This window comes from Epargyreus clarus, unplaced genomic scaffold (genome assembly GCF_041222505.1).
Source record: "Epargyreus clarus isolate Ecla_fem2 unplaced genomic scaffold, WU_Ecla_fem_2.2 ptg000029l, whole genome shotgun sequence".
Classification (NCBI taxonomy): domain Eukaryota; kingdom Metazoa; phylum Arthropoda; class Insecta; order Lepidoptera; family Hesperiidae; genus Epargyreus; species Epargyreus clarus.
In genome coordinates, this window is record NW_027332235.1 from 7,459,076 (window position 1) to 7,471,206 (window position 12,131).

A 12,131-nucleotide genomic window follows, 5' to 3' on the forward strand; every position below is an offset into this window, starting at 1 on the left:
ATAGGGAATCCTAGTTTAAGGTTGTGTGTGTAGAAAGCGTGTACTAGTGTACCATATTTCCTTATTAACAAATGCCTTACAATTAGTATGAAGTACAAATGAACTTTATTGTTACTAAATACTCCGTCACCTTTAAATAAATACCAACGATATGATTATGTAACGTGATGTTACCAAAGTAAGATACAATACGATATGACACGTGCCGTGCACACCTTTCACCTCTATATGTTATCATTGTTCTTAAAAATAACACAATACGAATGTATGTGCATTTTTCATGATTCTCGGCATGCCTTCGATAGCTCAGTTGGTAGAGCGGTGGACTGTAGTTGGTTGAAATTGATATCCATAGGTCGCTGGTTCAAATCCGGCTCGAAGGAGTATTTATTTTTACTGTATCTTTTCATATTTCTTGTTTAGAAAGTTACGCTTATAAATGGAATGCACATATTTTTATTTTTAGATCAATAATTTTGTTTTTGTTTGACAACTAAACCATGTTTTTTTGTAAATTTAAGTAGTAAACGCGACTATAGTCGACCGTGTGGTAAATGGTCATTACCGTCTATGAACATCTGTAATCGTCCCATGAAGTCTGGCATCTATGCGTTGCTACCCTTGAGAAATAAATTAACGTGCCTTGTATAATTGTTTCTTTCTTACCACATTCAAACTTAAATACGGCAGCAATACTATAGATGTTATGAGGCAGAAATATTTGAGGTAGTGATGTTTCCACAGTCGAACTATGAGATATTTTACTTTATTTGAGAAACCACGTACCTATATTTATACCACCTATCAACATATGCGTTGATAGCCGTATTTCACCTTTCTCATTCATCTGCTATTATTACAATGTCTCCATATATGTTTATTTTATAACAATTTCGTCATGCCTTCGATAGCTCAGTTGGTAGAGCGGTGGACTGTAGTTGGCTGAAATTGGTATCCATAGGTCGCTGGTTCAAATCCGGCTCGAAGGAGTATTTATTTTTGCTGTCCCTTTTAATATTAATTATTTAGAAACTTACTTAACGCTCACCAATGGGACGTATTTTTATGGTAGTAAACGAGAGTAGTCCACGCTAAGTAGTCATTGCCATGAACATCTGTAGTCTTCGTCTGAAGTCTGGAATCGATGCGTTGCTACTTACTACCCATGAAGACTAAGTTAGTGCCTTGTACAGATACATGTTTGTTCCTTTCCACATTCCAACCAAAACACGGCAATACATAATACTGATGATATAAGCAAAAATATTTGAGTTAGTAATGTTTCTACAGTTGAACTATGAAATATATTACTTTACCTATATATTTACCAACTTGGCATATTTATACTTGCTACCCATCATGCATCGATATATGTATTTCACCTTTCACGTCCATCTACTATTATTATAATATCTCCATATATGAGTATTTTATAACATTTTCGTCATGCCTTCGATAGCTCAGTTGGTAGAGCGGTGGACTGTAGTTGGTCTGAATTGGTATCCATAGGTCGCTGGTTCAAATCCGGCTCGAAGGAATTTTATATTTTTACATTATTCTGTGATCACTTCTTACTTATTACTTACTATATTTTCTCCACCTTTTCAATGGCATAGTACTTTTACTAAGTTTCCTAATGTCATTTTGCATTTTTTCAATCCGCAGGGATACCAATAATACTGTGGATTGGAATGTAACTGTACACATAAAGTAAACGTACCTACACAAAAGAATTTTATAAATATTATGCAAAATATTTAATATTATGCATGTTTCCTTTACTTGAAAACCAGTGGGGGTAATTCTGCTCTAACATATTTTAAAAGTTAAAAATATCTTCAAAAGTGTTTTCTTCTCCGACCTTGGTTAACTATAGCGCTTATTACAAACAGACTTTTTATCGTTTTGACCAGATTCGTTTGTATGTTCATTATCAAAAATCTGGATGTAATGTCCAAATTTAAAATAAATCTAAAGGCACACAATATATCTACACGTAGAAAATTCATAAAGCTTTGTTACATTGTTGTTTCAGATTACACCTCTTTCGCCGAAATGGAAGCAGGCAATAGAGAAGAGAATAGAAGAAGAAAGACGACTCACGATGCTAGCAGTAACACGGGGAGCAAGACTGAACCCTGGGCAGTTCTGGGATCTGCCTGGGACCTTCCTCTTTGCAGTTTATGTCATGACAGCTCTCGGTATTTCGATCTTGACTGCAACTCTTTTTATGTCACTGTTATGTACAACTACAACTGTGGAGGCTGGAAACATGGTTTTTCAATCATCACAGTACTGAAACTTTTACTCAATGGCATAGTAAATTAAATAAATAAGTGCTTCGTCCGCTTTAACCCGAATTAATAGGTCCCATAAACACTTACAAACACACACATAAGCTAACATATAGGCACACACACGGATTCCTTTACTGGATGTCAAATTCTGCTTGGTATCTTTATTATATCACGTGTGTATAAATATTTATAAGTAACTTCATGTATTAATTGACTTTCTTTCAATAAACAATCAGGTTTCGGCGCTCCTGTACCGTATACTGTGTGGGGAAGGACATCCGCACTAATATACGCAATACTCGCTGTTCCTACTCATATTTATTTAAGTAAGTATTTAAGATCAGTTAAATATGTAATAAACGTAATTGTAATAAATACGGCGAACTATGTATAATAATAATAAATAGATAGATACCATAAAATCACAACATTAACATTTTTATATCTAGTAGGTACCTAACTACCTTATTTTATTCGTTACTAAAAATGATGAAAAAATAAATTATGATTATCTCTTTAACACCTAAATTTGCGTACAAATAAATAAGTAATAATACCTAATCTAAATATTTAAAAAAATAAGACTTTAGTGCTTCTGATAATAAATTAAAATTACTTACATTTCAGTGGTGAACGCGAGCACCTGTGTTGTTGTCAATGTAGATGAATACACGCAACACTTGAAAGCGAAGCTGGATGATAAAACGGCTAAAGCGAATTCTACTTTTGAAAACACTAGAGGTACCTATTTCTACCTACTTTTACACAATAAGTTCTGACCTCTACCTAGGAGCAGTGAAGCAGATAGTAACTGCTGTGTTCTAGCTTGTAAGGAGAGAAATGGAGGAAAGACTATACGAGGCTTGCCGACTTGTTTTTCAGGGGTGGAACGGGTTCAACGACCGATCTCATATCGCACTTCCAATCCTATCTGGGGTTGATAACACGCGTCCATGGGTGACAGTGGTCGTTTAACATTTAGTAACTGTATACCGACTGAAATGCAAATTCCGTAAAAAATAACATTTTATTTTCAGATAATCCTAGCCATAGCAGAGACTCAGAATTTCTAAAGGTGTCCAATGAATGGAAGATACGAAAAGGGTTACGTGTAAGTCTTCAAATTTGATTTAATATTAAATTCTAATATTCATGCACGTCTGTCTCTTGAAATAGAGAGATGCCTACTACAGTCCTGGTTGTTCTCGTTGGTTAACAGGCATTTAGCCTTGTCAGATCGTAGGGGGAATGAAGCTTATTGGGCGGTTTAGCCTTACCTTCATCCGCTGCGGATTGCATTAGAATAGCGTAATGAAATATAGGTACCGCACTACACATATAGGTAGGTAGGTACTACACTCCACCATAGTTCTGACTTTTGAGACTGGTAGATATATTGAAGGTGGTAGAACCCTTTGTGGTTCGACTCCGGCGACACCACCGCCACACCTATTTCTGCCTAATGACAGCAGTGTTATGCGCTGCTGTGTTCCGTTTTGAAGGGTGCGGTAAGGGAGACATACTTTTCCGAGGCGTTCCAGCTTAGTCCTCAGGGGTAGCGGCGCATCTGTGACCGACCTCAGGTAGGAATATTTAATCCCATCTGAGGTTGATTATAGATGCCCATGGGCGGCAGTAGCCACTTACCATAAGGTGGACTGCATGCTGGTCTGCTACTCCTATATTATAAAAAAGGATTGGCTTCCAGTATATCTATCATCTATAATTTCCTTTTTTATTTCCCATAGAGCATCCTGAGCGTATTCTGCTTCGGTCGCTGCATACCTCTAGCAACAGTGGTGTACTACCTCTTAGGCCTTATTTCCTTTGGTGTCCTGAGAGAAAGAACAGCCTTGGAATCTGTTATGTTTCCACTAGAGTTTACCACTACCGGAGGATTAGAACGCGTATGTTACCTAATTTAAATAATTTGTAGTATAATAGGTAATCCAAAAATTAAATGGAAGTATGTTTTAAGAACACATTCATTGAGTAGTTATTTTTCTGAAAAGATTTGCTATTTTTTGAGTTAACCAGTTAAACCTTTATATACATTACCGTATTATGATGATGATTAAATTATTTAATATCTTGTGGATAAAGTAATTTATTATATGTCCAGCCGCCATACACATAATTTTCTATTTTAGGATTTTATTTCAACTAAGTAACTTATATTTCAGGTAGAAAGCCATGTACGCATCCTGTACGGATTTTACGTTGAAGGCGCGATGTGTTTGCTCGCGTGCGCGCTGGCAACACTGAAGCGACACAGCAGCGCCGCTCTCGCCGATGTCACCGACAGCTACAGATTGTTCAACACTGAGAAGTGCGAAGAGTGTCCTAATAATGAAGAAAGAGGGAAGATTTGATACAAAATGAAAAAAACGTGAAATTTATTTAAATGTGAATGAAGTTTGACACTTCTTATGATTATAATACTGATGATAATACGTATGATTCTAATACTGATGTTGCTAGAGAAAAAATAAAAGATTTTGTTTACGTATTTCTTTTTGAAAACTGTTGTTTTATACTATTAACTATAAAAGTATATGCTTAGAAATTGAAGCTTTATTTGCATCGACACCTCTATTAATAGGTTTCCTATAAGTACTATATAGAAAATGTATACAATAGAATCATCAAATAAATTTAGTTAGGTGGGTACGATAAAATTTACAATTAAAACAACAATTTTAATTTAATATTTTATTTACCATTCCTATAAACTAGTCAACGGCTATTTACAGCTTCAGCTATATTGAAATATATTACTTCAACATATGACACAATATACCTACTAATTTAACCAAAAATAAGTTGTAATAAATTTGAAACGCTACTATATAGTATTATAAACATTGGTATATATTTGTTTTGTATTTATATCACAGTAATAATAGTTTCATGTAGAACGATAAAAATAAATGTCAAAGCGCTTTGTTTAGTTATTTTTGAAACACTGCTATAGATATAATTTGGCCTGCAAATTTTAAATAAAAATAATTATTTTATAATAGTAAAATGAGTAGATAATACAATCAACTATTATATAAGACATCAAACTAGCGTTCAAATTTCATAGTATGTATGCATTTAAAACTAAAGTGGAATTCTCTACCGCGATTTGCAATTAACCTTATTGCAAAGCCGTAAGTATATTAGCTATGATAATTTGATACTAGTTTTAGCCCTTGCTTCGCTTGGATTCTTTCAAGACATCGTCCTCGGATGTATCGGAGGACCCTTCTATGCTTTTCTTTTCTTTTAAGGCTTCTTTTACGGCGTCCACCATCTCGTGTGGCTCCGATATTGATACTTTTTTACCTGTAATTGTTACCATATAAAATAAAAAGATATGATAGACATGTTTATGATTGTCCGTTATTTTCAATTCGATAAAAAATTGAACATTTATATACAGACATTTTAATAATGATAAAATGATAAACTAATTATTACTTTTATGTATGTGAAATAAATAAGCCAACGCAAATATGAACCGCACAGCATCACATAGCATTGCATTTTTATTTGACATGACCTATGCCAATATTCCCGTAAAAGACGCATTGCACTGCGTACGGACATCCATTAGAACTGTATTTTCTGTATGTAGTGTAATTAAACTGCTAGTCCGCTCTGAATATAGAAATGAATCGAACACCTGCTCGCAACAACATCAGAGAGGACTAGCAGTTTGGCGCGGACTGTACCTCGTAAATCAGTTTTGTGCGAAATCTCGTGCGTACATAAGTACGTTAATCGGATCGTAAATTTTACAATATGTATGCAACTGCCAAGTATTGCGGTGCAGTGTTATAAGCGCTGGCCTCTACGTTATCTTACTGACTACAATACGAAGTTATACACAATCAGTACACGCTAATTCCATACTCCATATTTATTAATAATTTAAAATTGTACTTAGGTAAACTGTTTCAAACTACTTTTATGGAGTTTTTCCGATTAATTAACTTACACAATATTTGCGTCTTCTTAAACTGTATCATCTACAAATAAATATAAAAGTGTATTAAAAATTAATCTGATTGTATAAGAAATGTATTTTTTCTTGGTGTCTTTAAAGTTTAATCTTGAAAGGTTGAACCAAGTATTTCTTTAAACTAAAGTAAATTTTGAAATGCTACGCATTAGCTTAGCTCCCACGGCATCGGGTACCTTTTGAAGCTATCCCCCTCGTGATCCAAAAAAAAAGAAGGCATTGGCTAAGATGTTTTTAAGTAGATTGTACTGTAAAGAATAATATTTTTTGTGGACTATAGCATGATGGTGTCACAGGGTACGTCAAATTGGGGATTAATTATAAAATAAAACAACGATAAAGTAAACATTGCGTATATTCACAAAATTACTATTTACAGAATTTTTATAACCATCATACTACATCCCATACCTTTGATATATCTACATTATCATTTTGATACAATTTTTGAACTTATTCATTTTCATTTGATGACATGTCAAATGAAAATGAATAAGTTCAAAAATTCTCTTTTTGAACTTATTCATTTTCTCAAAAATCTTTGACACTTTTAACTGTCATACAGAAATCCCATTCACAAAAGGTTTCTATTCCAATCGTTCAAACTTTTCAACAATTCCATTTTATAGAAACTACCAATGACACCAAAAATAAATATTACACAGTAAATATTTAAAAACAGACTTATTAAAATGCGACATCTAACAGGTAGGTAATCTATTTACATTATTCAGCGTGGTACACGGCTACTAAAGGTACACGAATAATAATATTTAACAATGATTTGTACGGGAAAACTCTGAATTGTATGTGCGTACATGTCGCTCATTAGACTGCTAAAAATTTAGCAGAATTTAATTTCTGGCAACTCCAAAAATTGTAACGGATATATTATTTTTTAAGAATTATATCACTTGTGAACAATATAATACTTTTTACTTATTTGATACTTCGTTTAATTATTAATAAATATTTGATAGACACAAATTTCTCAAAGTATACTTTTTCACAAAGTATACTTTAGTAGCCATATTACGCCTCATACAATTCAGGATGTTCCTTTTTCTGCTTTTCAAGCGTCCTTTGGTAACCAAAAGGTTTGTCAAACTCTGTGTAATCATCGCCTTTCTCAACTTCCTTCTTTCGCATGTAATCGTGCACGCCTACTTTATCATGAGGGTCGTTAGCAATGATTATGTAACTCACAAAGACCGCCATAGCGAAGCCTACAACAAAACTCATTGAGTTTCTTTTATACGCGTCAATTAAACTGTCTATAAAAGTCCACGAACTATCTCGGTCATTAGATTCCGAATCGCGATTCATTCGATGAATTTTTTGCGTGTCATCAGACGATTTTGTACTACTGCTACTTTTTTTTGAGTCGTCTGCAAAACAAATGTTTCTTCTTTGACTTTTTGTACATGAATCTATAAAATAAGCAATTGTCTATGTATGTAGCACGTTCCCTAACACTGCGTAAAGGTTTACTTTACAATCAGCCTTTTATATTAAGAACACTTTGGTTGGTTTCTAGCCGGCCAATATTCTAGCGTGTCTTACCATCTCTGTCGTAGGAGACGCCGAGTATTTGGCCCGGAGTATCCTCTTCCAACTCTGCGTAGGCATACATCAGAGCTTTCTGCTTTGAACTCAGCGACTTTGGAACCTATAAGAAGACATATTGTAAAGTATAACTACTAATTTTTAAATTGCATCACATATAGGTGGGATAGAATGTAACAGTATGTGTGCGTATTTATACTGACAAAGTAAAATATTGGTAGTGTATTTCGTCAAAAATATGTATTCCATAAATGAGACTAAGATGTGAGGGTATTGAACAATTATAAGATAAATGTAATAAAACTTATAGATAACTCGAAAAACTTTACGTTTTCAACGTAAAATAGCATGTCTGGCATGTCACATGTCGACAAAAATTTATCTGCACATTAAAATATTCTTCCATCTTAACATGTCCACAAGTCTTTACCCATGTATAGAGGGATGTACGTGTATAATTTACCTGTATTTTAATATGCACATAGTGATCCCCATAGCCGTGTTGACTAACCCTCTTCATACCCTTACGGGACAATCGGATCGTACTGTGCGACGACGTACCGGGCACAATCTGGAATTTAAGACAAATTAAAACACATTAAAGCTAAAAGTTTATTTTATAGATTGATAACATGCAGTCCTCTTGTAAACTAAAAACACACTATCCAAATACATAAGTATGGCTACTAATAATCAGCTTTACTTTAGAAGGCAGAAATAGATGTGATGCTGCCTTCACATACCAGATAGAGATTTCTTCCATCATCATTATCATCACTATTGAGTTGGTAAATTAATAACCCTTAGTTCTTACCTGCAAAGTGTGATCTTCATACAGACCCTGTATCCGGACAGTACCACCTAACATAGCCTGAGCTACAGAGATCTGAAAAACATGGAAGAAATAAAATTTTAAGTTTATTTTCATTAAAATTGGTTACATAACCATAATAAGTACTCATATGGTACTAAATTAAAACATAGGAAACTGATGAGAAAGGTACAAGTAACATACTACAACAGCCTGCATAAAAATGTTAATTGTATAATACATCCTACATTAGAATAAAACTGTGACATTTAAGACAAAAAATTTAGTGTTAAAATTTCTAACAACTAACCTCTAACACAAATACATATCTCATATGGGGATCTTATTAAGGTTATGATTTTCAGTAATATAATTTATGTAGCGTCCATAATGTTACCAGGTATGCATTATTATTTTTATGACTTTATTGTGCTATAGAATGAGACTTACAGTACAATCAGTGTGAACATCAGGCCCATCGCGCTTGAAGTATGTAGACGGTTCAACTTTGAATGTAATGAAGACCTCATTGTTGCCGACCGCCATCCTCACAGTCTGACCGTCTTCCACTCCAGCAGGCACTGGTACGGTAACCTTCTTACGTTGAACCTACAAACAAACAAAGGAATTCAAGAATCATAGCTATAAACATCATAATAATATTGTCGATCAACAAAGACATAATGCATGTACTGTATGATAAATATACTAAAATAAATATTTTATTTTAGTTTTTATACGAATACACTTGTTTAGAGTTGATTTACAAATAATATGCAATATTTGAATGCAAAACAACTACTGCTTCAATTTGTGTCACATGTTTGGGTTTGAATGTTTACATTCGAGTATGAAATGTTATGTAACTTAGCACAATCATACAGCATTAACTTAGCAGTCAATTATAGTGATAATGTAAATAACTTAAGACAACATTTTTATTTTATTTAACTGTTGTTGCTGTTGACCATAGATTAAAATGACAGCCATATATATACAAGAGCTATTCTTCTACCAATTCTTAATAAGTAAAACTTGAATATACATACAGATTGTCCTTTGCCTTCACATTCTACACAGGGGAATTTGATCAGCATTCTTGTACCGTGGCAATGTCGACATGTGGAACGCATCACAAATGGACCTGTAAATACAAAAAAAACACATTTATTTTACTTACCTTTCCAATTAAATTTTGCACACATTTTTAAAATTCATTATTGAAGAATTATCTTTAAATAAAACTATCAAATTTTATGAGTATTTGTTATAATCACCTCTAGAAAATGTTTCCATGCCGGTACCATTACAATAGGTGCATTTGATAGCTTTAGTCCCAGGTTCACATCTCGATCCCTGACATTTGGGACAGGTGTCGACCACATTAAGATTAACATCCTTATTGACTCCCCTAGCCGCCTCCGTAAATCGTAGATTAACTATTACCTGAAAATAGAATTTTAATTAAATCAAGCAAAACTAAACAAGTACAGACAGACAGACAGACAGAATTGAATACTACTGGAAGTATATTAAATACTTCCACTGTCTATAAGACATAAGCCATCACAGATACCCACTCTATGTTAAAAATAAGTTATAATAGTAATTGGTAAAAGTATATAATATCTATAAGTATAACTATAATTTGGTAACAAAATTCTTGTATGGTTTTAAGCTGCAAAACATATCTGCTCATATACAGTAAATAATACACAAAGACTTATCAATGGTCTACATTTCTTGACATCTACATTAAAATCTTTTATTTACTTTCATCTGTTTTTACTATGATCAAGCAATTTGGTAATTTATACAGCAATATTCTGAATGAACAATAAAGTTTCTATGATGTGCACTTACTTCTTGAGCTGCACCAAATCCAAATTGGCTCTCAGCAAAGTCGCTAAACGCCTCACTCTTAAACCCTGCATCACCGAATATCTTCCGGAAGAGCTCTTCAGGGTCTATGGTGGACTTGTACTGCCATTGGTGCGTGAAGCCATCAGATCCACTGGGACCTCCACCCATACCCATTTGTTCTGATGTTGTACCATATGTGTCATATTGCTTGCGTTTTGATTCATCTGATAGGATCTAAAATTTTTAAAATAGTATAAATTAAAAAAATGTATATTTTAATTTTTTTAATAAAGTCATAACCAAGTCTGTTAAATTGATACAACTAAGAATATTAAAACTGACCTCATAAGCTTCGGATACTTCTTGAAATTTCTTGGAAGCCTCAGGATCTGACTTATTGGCATCCGGGTGGTACTTCTTGGCAAGTTGATAGTAAGCCTGCTTTATTTCTTTAGAAGACGCATTCTTCGCCACTCCAAGCACTTTGTAGTAATCCACACGAGCGTTCAAACTGTTGGTAGTATGAATGTACCGATTTCTTGTCCCAAGTACATTATCTGAAGATTTTAAGGTTATATTTTAGAACTACAAAGATTTCGATTTCTGATGAAATATATAGTTTAGTGCAATAATAAATATACTTCGCTAGGAGAACTACGCTCATAATAAATTTATTAAAACCGTAAAACAAGGACAATGATGTAATAACAGCGTGTAAACTTACATTTTAAATTTTTATTTTCTGACGACACAGAACTCACAACTGGGCCTCGCAAAAAATTATTACAACTATTGCACCTATGCACGTATCGGCTCGGTGTTTTAGAAATGCTGCTTGTGAAAACTGCACTCAAAGTTTTAGGATTTAAAAATCCGATAATACTCCGGGTAGGAGCCATTTTGAAGGGAAAAAGTCAAATGACAGATGAATGAATGACAGATAAAAAGGTTTTCAACAGGATCTGTCAAACTTGTAGGACATAGTCTAATAAAGTATGTTACCCTCTAAGATGTTAACATAGTGCGGATATACTTAATAACTCTTTTATGAGTATATAATATTATATTCTGAAACAATAATCTTGTTTAGCATTGTAATCACAGACCTCTCTGATTGTAATTTTGCTTCCAATGTATTCTACGTGATATTGATCATATTTTTTTTGCAAATATTATTAATTTATGTTTTGATGCCTTTCGAAAATTGCAGTACGAAATTTTTTTTATTGTCATATACTTAACTATTTTACAAGATCGGTCATATATTAATAACGATAACTAATACACTTTTTTGAAATAAAAAAAGTTACTCCATACAATGATAATATATTACTGACTGCGTAACAAAGGGTATAGTAACCAAAGAGTATAGTAACCTAGATAGTAACCCTCCGTAAGACTTACCGAATGTTATTACCATTATATCCTAAAATGTTTAAAGTTAACAATTCTAATACATCTCATATAATATACCTAATCGTATACAAAATATACAGCATAGTTAGTATACTATATCAAGTTCTATCTATTCACCAGCGACTACAAAAGATGTAATTATTAGACTAACCAATGATATCGCTAACAC

The 12,131-nt window shown here is 33.4% G+C and overlaps 2 protein-coding genes and 3 non-coding genes across 9 annotated transcripts in view; 4 read left to right on the top strand and 1 right to left on the bottom strand.

Annotated features, from left to right (window-relative positions):
* Positions 1-4,717, top strand: part of LOC140754497 (uncharacterized) — a 36,737-nt gene extending 32,020 nt beyond the window's left edge. The window contains exons 4-9 of one of the 2 annotated variants that reach the window (XM_073089525.1): positions 2,036-2,201; positions 2,534-2,623; positions 2,925-3,038; positions 3,335-3,408; positions 4,046-4,204; positions 4,481-4,717. In XM_073089525.1, coding sequence (XP_072945626.1) covers positions 2,036-2,201; positions 2,534-2,623; positions 2,925-3,038; positions 3,335-3,408; positions 4,046-4,204; positions 4,481-4,669 — 792 coding nt within the window. In that variant the 3' untranslated portion in view covers positions 4,670-4,717. The remainder of the gene's footprint in view (positions 1-2,035; positions 2,202-2,533; positions 2,624-2,924; positions 3,039-3,334; positions 3,409-4,045; positions 4,205-4,480) is intronic. The other variant, XM_073089524.1, reaches the window with a different exon arrangement.
* Positions 296-383, top strand: TRNAY-GUA (transfer RNA tyrosine (anticodon GUA)). The gene is given in 2 exon segments: positions 296-332; positions 348-383. It is a non-coding gene; the product is annotated as a tRNA-Tyr (tRNA).
* Positions 902-989, top strand: TRNAY-GUA (transfer RNA tyrosine (anticodon GUA)). Its single transcript is given in 2 exon segments — positions 902-938; positions 954-989. It is a non-coding gene; the product is annotated as a tRNA-Tyr (tRNA).
* Positions 1,450-1,537, top strand: TRNAY-GUA (transfer RNA tyrosine (anticodon GUA)). The gene is given in 2 exon segments: positions 1,450-1,486; positions 1,502-1,537. It is a non-coding gene; the product is annotated as a tRNA-Tyr (tRNA).
* A 277-nt stretch (positions 4,718-4,994) lies between the features above and the next one.
* Positions 4,995-11,482, bottom strand: DnaJ-14 (protein tumorous imaginal discs, mitochondrial-like). 4 transcript variants are annotated; one of them, XM_073089243.1, is made up of 11 exons: positions 11,271-11,482; positions 10,889-11,103; positions 10,547-10,780; positions 9,961-10,129; positions 9,733-9,827; positions 9,134-9,292; positions 8,687-8,758; positions 8,336-8,443; positions 7,870-7,975; positions 7,431-7,694; positions 4,995-5,627 (listed from the first exon to the last, which is right to left on the bottom strand). In XM_073089243.1, the coding sequence occupies exons 1-11, from the start codon at positions 11,443-11,445 to the stop codon at positions 5,488-5,490; spliced, it is 1,737 nt and encodes a 578-aa protein (XP_072945344.1). In that variant the 5' UTR covers positions 11,446-11,482; the 3' UTR covers positions 4,995-5,487. The 4 variants fall into 4 exon arrangements, with proteins under 4 accessions (XP_072945344.1, XP_072945342.1, XP_072945343.1 ...); XM_073089242.1 differs by lacking the exon at positions 7,431-7,694 and adding an exon at positions 6,283-6,313 and having other exon boundaries at positions 5,530-5,627; XM_073089241.1 differs by lacking the exon at positions 7,431-7,694.
* Between the last annotated feature and the right edge of the window lie 649 nt (positions 11,483-12,131).

Coding starts and splice junctions, on each gene's coding strand:
- DnaJ-14 (XM_073089243.1), bottom strand. CDS start 11,445: ATGGCTCCTACCCGGAGTATTATCGGATTTTTAAATCCTAAAACTTTG. Junction 10,781..10,888: donor AAGTATCCGAAGCTTATGAG/GTCAGTTTTAAT, acceptor TAAAAATTTTAG/ATCCTATCAGATGAATCAAA. Junction 9,828..9,960: donor CATGGAAACATTTTCTAGAG/GTGATTATAACA, acceptor TTGTATTTACAG/GTCCATTTGTGATGCGTTCC.